Here is a 13986-nt window from a genome sequence, read left to right as displayed (position 1 = left end):
GGTGCTGGGGGATTGAACCGCGGTCCCTGTGCTTCGCCAAGCTTGTTCTAAGTAGGTGCTTTAGACCACTGAGCCATCTCACCAGCCCCAAGTAGGTGCTTTAGACCACTGAGCCATCTCATTTTTTACTAAGACTTTATTTTTCAAAAGCTTTTGACATTAAAATCTATTTTTAAAGTTTTGTTGTCGGTGTATAGTTATTGGGAGGAGGAAGGTCAGTTGGAAAATAATTTTTTGAGTGGACAAAGGTGGGCACTTTATGTCCCACTTACCCTTGTCTTATGATTATTGTTGAATGCTGCCTACTATGGAAGGTTATTTAGTCTACAGTGCAGTACGTCTAAAGTGTTTCAAATATGCTATATTGATAAATAGTTAAAGGAGAAATTATGCAATGTAGCTATAAGACAAGCACTCACTGGTAGCAAGCAACAGAGCCAGCTGAGAGACGAGATGGCTTCAGGATGCTCAGAACCTAGGAGAGGTGAAAGAGGTTGACAGGAGGGAACAGATGCCAGCACAGAGGCTGGGGCAGGAGGTTCGGGCAGAAGCAGTTGGTGTTGAAGGGACAGAGGAAAGCTGGTTAGGGCAAGGTCAGAAAATATGGAAGGGCCAGCCAAATAGCTCAGCAGATTAAAGCACCTACAAGCAGGCACAGGGGCTGGGGGTTCGATCCTTGGGCCTGCCATGCCGCCCCCACCCACGGGGTACACTGAGATGGCAATTGAGACTGGGCGTGGTGGTGCACGCCTGTAATCCCAGCTCTTAAGAGGCTGTAAACAGGCAGATCACTATGAGTCTGATCTAGTAGTGAGATCCTGAATACCCTGTAGACCCCTCCCTAAAAATAATTTAAAAAAAAAAAGAAAGAAAATATGGGACAGCAGAGGAGAGGGCGTAAGCTGAGCCAGGAGGACAAGCAGTCCTGAAGTGGTGTGCAAGGTGTCAGCAGCTGTGCAGAGGCGTGGAGTTTCAGCCTGAAAGGCTGCCATGGAGACCAACAGTGAACTCTCTTGAATCCTGTTGCCATATAGGGCCTTGTTTTTCATCAGAAATATACTTCCTGGCCTTACTTACCAACTCACTCACTGGCTACAGCCCAGAGTGATTTTTGGCTATTTGTAAAAATCAGCCCCACTTGAAGAAAAATAAAGCCCACCACTACTCCAAGTGATATTTTGAGTGGGGATGACATTTTTACAATACTGACTTTTCCAGAAGGGGCTGGCCTTCATTTAGGTGTATGTTATATTGTAGTCATAGTTACTATTTTTATGTTTTATATATACTGTATTTTTAAAAATTGAAATAGATTAAGAGTGATATGAACATCAAAGGTTTTGTTCTTTGGCAGAGTAAGCATCTTTGTATTTCCTTGAAGTATGCACTAGGGTGGTGCAGAGTGGCTGGCTGCCTCAGGATGCCATTGTGCATCTCTTTCTCTTTTGTCCTAGAAGTGTGTCACCCATCTTCATTTGTTAGGGATGTAGAGTTACTTCTAACTGTGGGGCTGTCATTTCTAAACCTCTGATGTGCCTCCCCCGCTATAATAGTGTTCTAGGTATGTATTGATTTGCTTCACTTTCTTTTAATTTATTATTTTTTCATAATTTTATTGAGAAATAAATAGCAATGAGACAGTTTCAAGTCGAATTGGTAGGACTACTTCACTTTCTTGTGACTTTTGGAAAGTACTGGGGTTCTTATGCATTTATTTCCTCATTTAATACTTGAGAAAGTATTAAAAAAGTATTAAATCTACACTGAATATAGAAAAACTGGCATTTTGGCTAAGAAAATGGAAGTGCTCTCTCCTAGTTATGAGATTCAGCATGATTTTTTTTGATTTAGTAAAATAAAAATTTAAGGATACACAGTAAAATCTAATGGCATGGGGCCGGGGAGATGGCTCAGTAGGATAAGCGCTTGACTGGCAAACTCAAGGATCTGAGTTCAATCCCCCGTTCCGCAAAAAAAAAACAAAAACAAAAAAACAAAAAAACACTAATGGCAATAAGTACCACCTGAAGGTGACATTCTGTGTAAAACAGTGAAAAGTTGCACTGAGTAGATTGTCAAACTTCATTCAAGTAATGTGTAAGGAGCCAACCGCTTCCACATCTAGCCCACTGCCCTGACATTTAACCTGAGTGATTTGAGCAGTGAGCTGAGTTCTTCTCACTGCAGATGCTGGCCAGCCGTCCTTTAGGTATTTTCAATCAGCAGAGGAGGCAAAGTGTGCCATCGAGGCTGTGTTGTCTGCTGATCCCCGCTCCGTGTACCGGCGAAAGCTCTGCCAGGATCGCCTTTTCTACTTTACTGTGGACATAGCGCACATCACCTGTTGGTTTGACGATGGCTTTGCAGAAGTTCTCAAGATCAAGCTGGCCTCTGAGCCTGTGCATACAATGGACTTCAAGGATCCTTGATGTCTCTGGAATCTTAAGGTGCTTCCATCATGTCTTTGAAAGAGTCTCATTGTCCTCTGGATATTTTCTTCACAAATTTTGTGTCTTCTTTGTAGAAGGAAGCAATGTTTTATAATTTCACTGCACTGACTGGTGGATGTTCAGAATATTTATTTTTAAATGTATTTTAGCTGGGAAGATAGTTCAGTGGCTTAAGTGCCTGCCTGGCAAGCTCAAGCTCCTGAGTTCAATCCTTGGTACCCCCCCCAAAAAAAATTGATTTCTAAATATATATTAATAAACTGAACTAAGAGATATAAGATACAGAGTAATCACTGTATCCTGCTGATGAAGAATCCGAAGGTAATGCTGATCTTGGTGATTATCAACAAAGTTGGGGTTCATCTTTGCAGTTGATAAAATAGGCAGAGATCACTTTTTTGTTTTGTTCTGCTTTTTGAGACAGGGTCGTGAACTGGCTTTGAACTCACTTTGTAGCCCATACTGACCTCAAACTCCCAGCGATCTTCCTACCTCAGCCTCCCAAGTTCTGGGATTGCAGGTATGTAGCACCACACCTGGTTAGGCAAAGATAGGGTTGTCTGTCTAGTGACTCTCATTGGAGTTGGGGCATGACTCTGTGGCAGAGTGCTTATCTGGTGTGTGTGAGGATCTGGGTTTGGTCCCAGTACTGAAAAAAACAAAATCAAAAAACCCCACAAAACTTTTAACATTGGTTATGCCATCTAGAGCCTAATTTTTTTTTTTTCCAAATCAAGCTGAGTTATGATATCTTAGGAAATTAAACAAAATACAAGTGGTTATAAAGATCTTTAGAAGTTAAACTTCTGTTTTGGAGACTTTATTACGTATGTGTTTGTTTGTATGTACTTAATTTCATTCCAGACTAAGAACTCTTAAGTTTTCTTTTGATGTCCTTGTATCAGAAAAGAAAACCCCCCAAAAGCTTAAGAAAGTCATAACTAATTTTATTTATTTATTCTCTGACTAATGGAGAACCCACTATGGATTAGGTTTTGATGATAAAATGAGATGAACAAAATGCAGTTCTTGTAAGTCATGGTTGTGGAGGTTATACATAAGCAAATTATGATGTTACTGTTTGATAAATACAGTAATTTAGTCTGTGCACCATTCTTGTACCGTATGAGGAGCAGGTATAAGAGCGTACTGCTGATAGATGACCCTGGACAGCTGGAGTGTGAACAGATTAGACACCTGTCAGCATGAAGTGGACTTCCCTCATCATAGCTGTAAGCCTGCAAGCTGATTTTTTTTTTTTTTTTGCGGAACCAGGGATTGAACTCAGGCCCTTGCTCTTGCCAGGCAGCTCAGACTTGTAGTGTTCCTCCTGTTTTCAGCCTCCCCAGCACTGGAATTACAGGTGTGTGCCACCACACCCAGCCTTGGTGATCCGCTCACCATGTCTGGCTTAGCGTCCCCAGGGGTGGGGCTGGCGTGGCATGTGGTGCCGGGGATTAGAGCCCATCCCCCCATTCCTGCACTTGCCTAAGCAGGCACTTAATCTGCTGAGCTATCTCACCAGCCCCTCTGTTTTGTTTTTTAAAGACAGGATCTTGCTATGTAACCCAAGTTGGCCTTGAACTCAAGGTTTCCTGCTTTAGCCCCCCAAGTCCTAGGATTATTGGTGTGTACTGCCAAGTCCTGCTCTTGAGGAAGTTTCTTAAATTTGATTTTTTTAAAAAAAGCTTTTTCATTTGGAATAATTGCAGATATTTCTTGTTTAAGGACCTACCTGTTAACCACTGTTAAGGACTTATGGCAGTGCACCTTTTGGACACATGATCCATTACTCAGATTTGCGACCCATCTTTTTTGTACTGTTCTGTATAATGTTGTTCACAGAGCGTCAGTGTCTTTTTTTGTGCAGCACACCTTGTTTATGTAGTACTATAATTTTTGCTGATTATACTGTACTGTAGGTTTATGTTCTGTTATATATTACAGTAGAGCGTGTAAGTTATGCAAACAAAATAAAGTCCTCAAGTTGGAATTTCCCTTGACCGTTTTTTAGCTTGAATATTGGACATACTGTATATCATTCCACATTTGATGATCAAATTCACTTAACAACTAGCTGTAGGACTGAAACTCAGTGGTTAAACCAGGAACATCTGTATAGATTTACAGGAAGTTGCAAAAAGTACAAAAGTCTGCTGTAGCCTTCACCTATCTTCTTCTAGGGGTAGCATCTTGTAGAGCTGTGGAATAACACTGAGCCAAGAAGTTGACATTGGTACAGTCTACCCTCTAGTTTGATTTTGACATTGGTACAGTCTACCCTCTAGTTTGATTCAAGACCTTGTTTCCTTACCTTGGTCAACCCTGTGAGGACATCAGCCCTGGATCCTAATGGCAGCTGAGCTACTGGTGGAGCTAGAGGCTACCACTGAGACAGTGGGCATCACTTCTTACCTTTGCAGGGTAGGAGGGCTGGTAGGGCAACCTCAGCACCAGCAAGTTCCAGGAGCTGGTTACCTAGCAATTTCCTCACCTGCTCAAGGGCCAGACCCCAGCTGGATTCCAGAAGATCCACAGACCATGTATAGAACTACAAGGAGGCTGCTTAAAAGCAAGTATGGCCTGGACCCCTCACACACACCTGTAATCCCAGCATTTAGGAGCCCGAGGCAGGAGAATTGCTGTGAGTTCAAGACCAGCTTGAATTACACAGCAAGACCTTGTCTCAAAAACAAAACAAAGCCATACCCTAGCAGGTAAATTAACGTGCTTATAAGAATTGAATACTCTGTGTTACATTAAAGGAAAAAAAAAAAAGCATTGGGCAGATAATTAGCCAGGGGAAGACAAAAACTTTGCCACAAAATTACAAATGCAAAAGCACCAAATTATGAACACAGATTACAAGTTTCAGTGACATTAGTAATCAAAACATAACTAATGAGTTACTTAATCATATACTATCTTGGGGCTGGGGAGATAGCTCAGTGGAATGAGTGCCTGCCTGGCAAGTGCAAGGTCCTGAGTTCAATCCCTGGTGCTGGAAAAAAAACAAAAAAACAAAAAACTCTATCTTAATTTGTAAAGGGATAGAAATTGATGATTAAGTCCAAGGATCTTCCCCTCCTTTCCCTCCCTACAAAAAACCTGGACCACAGTTTTCCAGTAACTTCTACAATGTTGTTTTTCTTAAAACCAACAAGGAAGGGCCTATTCTGTCTCTGTGCCTTTCATTGCAATGAATTTTTTAAAAACTTGAAAAGTATTTGGAAAGTGAATCAGAGCTTAAAGCAATGGAACTTTGGTGTTTAATATGGAATAACATCAGGGAGGATACAGAGTAGCCTGACAGAGGACTATTCAGTTGTCCAGGGTTTTATTTTTATTATATGTTCCCAGAACTTTACAACTTATATGTAATCTGGCTCCTTTTCCTGCCGGTTCAGTGTTCCAAGAGTTTGGCCTTCTAGTCTCTCCCTAAGTGTTTTCTCAGGTAAAACAGTTTCTTTGTGGGCAGTGCTCATTATTAAAATGTTTTTCCTTTATATGAGATTATTTGCTTTCTGTTCACTTTACCTACTAGTGGGGTTAAACAGAAGAAGGCTGATGGCTCTCCCAAGTTCACCTGCCAGACCATAGCAGGGCACCTTCATTTTCTTCTGTTCTTGCATCACATGATCTCAAGCCCCTCCCGACTTCAAGTCCTTCTGAGTGTTCCCAATCAGCTTTGGTCCTTGGATACCTGCATACTTTAGGTGTCTTATGAGGAAATGTGGGTTTGTATTTTGTAAACTTCACCTCAGAAAGAGAAACGGGCCAGAGTACAAGTCTAAACAAACGTATTCCTATGCTGGACACTTCTTCAGCAGAACAAGAAAGGGAAACACTCCTGAATTGCATAACTCCTGCCTAATTTTCAGCCTTTACATGTTAGTACCTGTAGGGGGCGCCCTTGATGTCAGGTGTTTCTTGATTTGGAGATAAGCTTGGAATTCCAGGTTGTTCAAGTAGCGCTGGCATAGCCCTGGCTTTCAGGAACAGTAATGTCTATAAGAAATTACTGTTGCATGCCAGCTGCATGTATGAAGAGATTACAAGGATGAGTGGCATTTATTAAATTTTCTTAAATTGCAGCTTGGTTTAAGGAGTAGGTTGGATTAGTGCAGCCAGATAAACTCACTGGTGAAACCCATGAGCACCGATATGGAGACACTCACTGCACCTATGTGTCTGTGACCCTGTTATTTGGAGAGAGGAAAATGAAATAAAAAACATGAACCAACTTCTTGTTGGTAGTTTTAGTTTGGCGACGTGGTTCCACAGAAGGCAAATAGCTGAGTACTGATGGAAGTCTGCATCAGTGTCCTTGGCTCTGTGCTGTGTACTTTTCATACATTGGTCATAGGCTGTATGTTCAAGATGACACAGCTGGCTCACATGTGTCTAGGAGTTCAGCCCATCCCCTCGCTTCTCTGTGGTCTCTGCCATCCCTCCACTGTAGCGGAGACGCTCAGCAGCCTGTGTTGTCTTGTTTGAGGGTCAGCACTTCCTTAGGCAAAAACACAGGACACTTTGATCAACAGAGTGGTGTTTGTGGAAATTGACCCACTAGGTAAAACTCGGAAAGGAGTAAGGAGAGGAAAGCTTTCTCCCGTCGGATCTGCTCAGAGCTTCTTGAGAAGCAGAATGAACAATGTGGCAAGCACTGGGTTTGGCCTCAGAAGCTTAAAACTGCTTCTGGTGCTGTTCTGTTCTCATAGAGTGTTAGCTGTGAGGCTTTGGGCCAGTTGTGGTGCCCTACCTCGAACTCTGTGAGCTTACAAGAATGATGCTTGGGAAGGTATTCCCTGATGGTTTCAGTGATCAGTACACTTAGGTATTATATATATAATTTGCCCATGTTGATACCTCCTTTTAAAAAATAGATCCAGCAGTGAGGAGGAAAGAGAGAGGAAGATTTAAAAGAAGTCAGATGGACTGGGCATGGTGCTGTGCACCTATATCCTTGGGAGGCTGAGGCAGGAGGATTCTTGAGACTAGCCTGGGCTACAAAATGAGCTCAAAGCCAGCCTGAACTGCATAACAAGACCCTGTCTCAGACACACATGTATACATATGCACAAAGTTGTATGTTATTTACATGTACCAACTCTCAGTGACTAATCATTAAATATGGCAATCATGCCCAAATAAGAATAAAAACAAAAATAGTTTTGTTTTTGTGTATAATTAAACCATATAATTGTATCATCAATGCCCTTTTTAATTTTTGAGAGCATTTAAAATTACTAAATCGTATTTCTTGTCCTTTTCTAATAATTTTTGATTTGTACATCTTTATGCCATGTTATTTAAAGTATGATGATTTGTGTCATAAATCAATTTTTTTATTTTTCTGTGTATTTGTCTGTGGTCATGACTGAAGCTGACCAGTGTTTATGTCCTTTTTCTCCTGATTTTTTTTTTTTTTTTTTTTTTGGCTGGTTAGTGATACAGGGAGAAAAACAGCTCTTGGGTGGGTGATCTCCAAACGATCCAGGGAATCTCCAAATGATATAGGGAAAAATGATCTCCTGACGTGACCTGCATGAGTTTGTATTCTCTAAAACCGAAGAATGAATTTTAGGAACAAACGGAGGTTATGAGCAGAATATATTTATTGAGAGAAAGAAAGCTCCTGTCTGAGAGAGGGACAGGAGGGGGACCCCGAGCAGGTGGTCCCCAGGAAGCTGTCTCTTCCAGGGACTTTTATAGAGTAAAACCATGTGGGGAGGCTGGTCTAAGGTGATGGAGAACATGGGAACTCGCTTAGGTGTATGTGGGGTGGGACAAAACTATGGTCACCCAATGGGATTACAAGCACCATTGCTCTGGTAAAATTGATTAAATCCAGGACCAAATGGGGAAGTGCATCACGTAGCAGGCAGACAGGAGTGTAGAACAAGATTTTATGAGGTAGCCATCCAGTAGTAGTCGGATTAATGATTCTTCTGGCTCCCTCAGAGTGATGGTCAATCTCGGATGCCAATCTTTAGGGAGGTAGGCATTTGTTTGATCTTTGGTCTTTAGGTCTGGCCCATGGTGGGAGCATCCATCCCTCTCAGTGTTGCAAAATATCTTGTCTTCTGTCGTATTTTCTTGGAGGGCCTGGCCCTGTCTGACTGCCTATAATATTTCTATCTAACTTGGCTGCCTACAACACTAGGCCCATTGTAAGGGCAGGTCTGGTGCAGCATGTGGTGCTGGGGATTGAACAACATTTCCCTGCTCCTGACTGAGTTTGTCCAAGTAGGCAGTTTAGACAATGGAGCTATCCTGCCAGCCCCTCTTTTTTTCTATCATTTTGAGACAGGGTTTCACTGTGTGGTTCAGGCTGGCTTTGAACTCACTTTGTAGCTCAGGCTGGTTTGGAACTCACAGTGGTGCTCCTGCCTCAGCCTCCCAAGTGCTGGGATTACTGACGTGAGCCACCACTGCTGGCTTTCTCCTGCTTTGGCTAAAAGGTTTTGCTGATGTTATAGGACAAAGCTTTGTCTTCTTTTTCCTGCTCTGGAAGACTAACACATTTTTTTTAAAAAAAAAATATCTTTGATAGAACTTTTTGGAGAAGCCATTTGAACCTCTTTGGGGGAAGACTGTTATTCATTATATGAATTCAGTGAAGTCTGTAATTATGTTTTCCTGAAGAAAGGCTGCTTCTTGCTTGTGCTTCCATCGGTATTGCTGCTGAGAAGTCAGTTGTCCTGTGAATAACATAGGGGTTTATGTAACTTCTTCCTATCCCTCTGGATTGCATGGCTGTCTGAGCAGAGTTTATTGGAACTAGAGATCCCCTGAAGTCCAATGTATGGTCAGCCTCTTTTTCATTATGGAATTTTATTTAAAATCAACTCCTTTTGGCAAGCTACATGACATTGCTGAGAACTGTATCGCAAAATGCTCCCATCTTGAGATTCAAGTAACCTTGTGCCACATGCCCAGTGCAACTTCTTTCTCTTACTTGGGTTTCTGTCAGGTTATACACATGCCGAGAAACTCCTCTGTAGCCCATGTGTAGTCACTAGCCCAATGATTTTCTCACATGTAATGATCTTTAGCACTATTTTTCTTCATTATCCCTTGCTAATACTGGTCCACATATTGCAGGAAAATCTCTTGTGTTTATTTTTCTAAGAAAATCCTAGTGCGAGTTTACATGACAGAAAAGAGGCAAGTTGTAAGTTTTAAGGTTGATTAAATATAATAGGAATGTTATTGTTGTTGCAAATAAGTTCCCTGATGTAGATAAGTCCTAAAATGACTCTCCAGCCTTTTACCTGCTCTGATACACCTCCTTTACACCTGCAGCAGGTGTGATTCACTGAGGGTTCCGGGGTTAGTCCAGTGCATGTGGCTGTGAACAGCAAGCCTAAGGAAAGCTTTCCCACAAGCATCTGTGACGCAGAAGCACATGATGCACTCTGCATCCTAGTGGAAAGCGCCACATGCTGCTGGACTCACAGTCCGGACTCACGCCACTGACTCACATTTGAGTCAGTGTGTGTTTATGTTGTGCTACCCAAAAGGCAGGCTTGATGTAATACCATGGTGACACTTCTGTGTAAAGGTAACTTAGAGTTCTGTTGAAATTCTTCACTGTTAATATATAGTTCTTCACCTAATTTAAGATATATAAAATACTTTTTAGTAACTGTTACTTTTTAAGATTACATAGTAACTGGGTGTGGCAGCACATACCTATAATCCCAGAACTTGGGAGGCTGAGACAGGAGGATCACCACAACTTTTAAGGCCAGTCTAGATTACATAGTGAGTTCAAGCCCAGCCTGAACTACATAGTGAGACCCTGTCACTGAGGAATGTGTAATGAGCATATACTTCATAGTTTATAAAGTAATTTTAAATATGTTGTCTCCTTTGGTGCCTCAGCCATGCCCTGGATTAATTGTGTGTTCGGAAGCTAAGCTGGGAATGGAGTACCATTGCAGGAGGCTTCAGCAGGCTCCTGAGGCCAGCTGTGCCCCTGCCTGTTTCTGTACTGCTTGAGAGCTGAGTATGCTCTTAACATTTCTAAAGAATTGTGAACCAAAGAAAAAAACCCCATCCTCAAACACAAATGGAAAAGCCTGCATGAGGAAGATTGGCCCTTGAAGCTGCAGTAGTACTGGCTGGCCCTTTGTAGAAAACCCCCAGACTCTTGATCTAGGATGTTATTTCTCTGAAATGTTTTGAATTCCAGAAAGGTATTTGCAAGTTAAGTTTTTGTGTTATCGCATACTTCCTAAAAGAGGACTACTCTGTTGATAGATGATGTGTATTGTAAGATCCCATTTATGTGTAAAATGTGGTTATACAGATCTGTAAGTAGAGAACTTTTAGAAAGATAAACAGTGGTAAAAGCTGGCAATAGTAACTTTCATTTTGGTGGTGCTGGGCTTGAACCTAGGGCCTTGATATTCTAGCAAGTGCTTTACCACTGAGCTACCTGTACCTCCAGCCCCTCAATAGTTATCTTTGGGAAAGGTTCTCTGGAGACTTCTTGCTTTAAGTACATTGCCAATTTTTTTCTAATCATATGTATGTATTTTTATATGTGAAACTCTAGGAAAATAGTATGTCTAGTATTGAGACAGAATTTGATTTGTTAATGTAACAAATCAAATTCTGTCTCAATACTAGACATAACAAGTAGGATTACATATTTTGACATATAATTACGTCTCTGTCCTCCCTCATCCCCAGAAAAAAGATTTGCTGATTATGATTAAAGATACTCTTGCTTCTGCCAGGCCTGGTGGCACATGCCTGTGATCCTAGCACTTGGGAGGCTGAAGCAGGAGGAACATTGTGAGTTTGAGGCCAGTCTGGGCTACATAGTGAGTTCAAGTGCTGCCTGAACTACATAGCAGAACCCTGTCTCAAAAATAAAAAGAAAATAAAAATTAAAAAATCATTTTTCTTCTTCCTGGAGCATCACTGTGGGTCACCAAACCAAAGACTATCCAGTTCACGTTGGCTGCAGAGCCATGCTGGTTTGGAGCAGGTAAACTGGCTGCGTCTGGAAGTCTTGTCCCTGAGGCCCAGTGAGGTTTTCTGTTCTTACAGAGACAGTTGGACATAGCATTGTGCTCCCAAGGGAAGACAGGCACCCTAGGATTGGACCGTCTGCAGCAGGCTGAGCTGTCAGAGTACTCCTTAGCCTAATGTTCCCCAAAGCATCACTGCCATCCAGTCTGGACTTGGAATGGGTCTCTGCTTGCAGGATCCACTTACTCATCAGCTCTGCCGCTGGCCTGCTTTCTACTTGCAGTAGTGAGCGCATAGGCAGTATGAGTGGTGGGCACTACTTTCCCAGCATCCCCAGGGCTGGATCTTGCTTCCTGTCAGAATGGGAACTCAGTAAGTTGGGGCTTCAGTGAGTTGACTCCTCAGTGAAAGAACCAGTTGAGGCTTGAGGGGTTTGAGATTGGCTGTGCTTACTGGATAAGGGGGCTGTGGAGGTGGAAGTGGGGAGAACTAGGGGAAAGGCCAGACTGGTATGTTGGCAGGTGGCAGGGCACACCCTTCACATAAGGTAGAGTAGGCTGCCTACTGTCTTGGTAACTCAGGCTCAGAGGAGGAGCTGTTGGGATTTGGGAGAACTGTCTGCCTGAGTCCCAGAGCAGTTAGGCAGGGTCCACAGCTACTGCCTCATCATTTTGGAGCTGGAGTTTTCTTTATTTTTTTGCCTAACATCCTATCTTTGCTGAAGTACAAGATCAAATATGAGGAAAGCTTCCATGTAGCAGGATAACCTGAGAAAGGGATTCCCATAAATGTGAGGGGAAGGAAAGGGAACAAGTGACTTTAAATGGATTGACCAGGGAAGCCATGTACATGGTGTCCTGTGCCCCGAGGGAAGAGCTTGGTCTTCAAGGCTTGCTCTCTCTTCCTGTTGCAAATCCTACCATCACGTGTACAGCCTGGGTCAGGCTGCTAGCTAGATAACGAGAGATGGCAAATGTCAGCTGACATCAGACCAGGCCCTGTGCCTGTAAATGAGGTCATCCTAGATCATCCTGCTATAAGCTGCTCATGCAAACATCCAAAACACAAGCTAGAGAAGGGGAGGGGGTAGATAGACAGACAGTTTGGTGGTGGTTTGTTAAAAAGCTAAATGGATATGTAGCTACCACACTTTTGAGAGGAGCAGTGAAAGGTGGGAGTTTACCTAACAATCAGGATTAGCATGAAAAATTATTGAATGATGGAGGATGGAATGAACATTGTGAGAGAAAAACAAGTAATTGGTAACATTTATCAAGCACTAATGGTCATACGTGAAGCTAAAGAATATTTGGGGGTCAAAAGGGAGCCTTGAACATCACAAAGTGGAATACTATCCAGCCAGAGAGGATGAAATCCCATCATTTGCACCAAAATAGGTGCAAGTGGAGGATGTTGTGTGAAGTGAAATGAGCCAGGCATAGAAAATTGAATACTTATATTCTCATTCATTTGTAAAAGCTAAAACAGTTGAACACATAGAAGCAAAGAGTAGAAGAGTGGCCATTAGGATGGGTCATGGCCTGGCAGGAGTGGAGTGTTTGCATAAAGTGTGCCAAATAGTTTTATTTTATTTTATTTATGTATTTGGTTGCTATAGGGTCTCACTGTGTAGCTCGAACTTGTGGTGATCCTCCTGCTTTCAGCCTCCCCAGCGCTAGGATTACAGGCAAGCACCACTACACCGGACTGAGCACCACTACACCGGACTCTGGCCTGTTCAGGCCGGCCTGAGGGCGGGGCTGGCAAGGCATGTGATGTTGGGTGATTGAACTGCTGTCCCTGCGCTTACCTAAGCTTGCTTAAGTAGGGGCTTTAGACCACTGAGCTGTCCAACTGGCCCCCAAACACATTTATATAGAAGGAATAAGTTCTAATGTTCTGTAGTGCAATAGGGTAATTAGAGTCCACAATTTATTAGACATTTCTAATAATTACAGGAGAAGAGTTTGAAGGTTCCTCACACATAGAAATGATATTTGAGGAAATGGAAATGCTGATTACTCTCATTTGATCATATACAAGGTGTACATGTAATGAGTTAGCATACTGTGTTTCATTAGTATATATATTATATATCAATTTAAAAATATTTATCAGAGTGGGACATCAGGCTTCTGCACTAGAACTTTTCCTTGTGGTAATGAGGAAAGACCGGTGACCACCCGGTGTGGAAGCTGCAGCAAGTTTAAAAATGGGTGATGTTGAGAAAGGCAAGAAAATTTTTGTATAGAAGTGTGCCCAGTGCCACACTGTTAAGAAGGGAGGCAAGCACAAGACTGGGCCAAATCTCCATGGTCTCTTTGGGCAGAAGACAGGTCAGGCTGCTGGATTCTCTTAACACAGATGCCAACAAGAACAAAGGTATCACCTGGGGAGAGGATACATTGATGGAGTATTTGGAGAATCCCAAGAAGTACATCCCAGGAACAAAAATGATCTTTGCTGGCATCAAGAAGGGAGAAAGGGCGGACTTAATAGCTTACCTCAAAAAGCCTACTAATGAGTAATAGTCACTGCCTTATTTATT

At 42.3% G+C, this 13986-nt stretch overlaps 1 protein-coding gene across 4 annotated transcripts in view; it reads left to right on the top strand.

Annotated features, from left to right (window-relative positions):
* Positions 1 to 2569, top strand: part of Trmo (tRNA methyltransferase O) — an 18031-nt gene extending 15462 nt beyond the window's left edge. For all 4 annotated transcript variants that reach the window (XM_023705480.1, XM_004645232.3, XM_023705482.1 and 1 more), the window contains one exon: positions 2188 to 2569. In XM_023705480.1, the coding sequence (XP_023561248.1) occupies positions 2188 to 2429 (242 nt within the window). In that variant the 3' untranslated portion in view covers positions 2430 to 2569. The remainder of the gene's footprint in view (positions 1 to 2187) is intronic.
* Positions 2570 to 13986: the final 11417 nt, after the last annotated feature.

The sequence above is a fragment of the Octodon degus genome, unplaced genomic scaffold (assembly GCF_000260255.1).
Source record: "Octodon degus isolate 3935 unplaced genomic scaffold, OctDeg1.0 scaffold00221, whole genome shotgun sequence".
Lineage (NCBI taxonomy): Eukaryota > Metazoa > Chordata > Mammalia > Rodentia > Octodontidae > Octodon > Octodon degus.
Note: the sequence above shows the minus strand (reverse complement) of the source record. Positions and strands in the feature narration are given on the sequence as shown.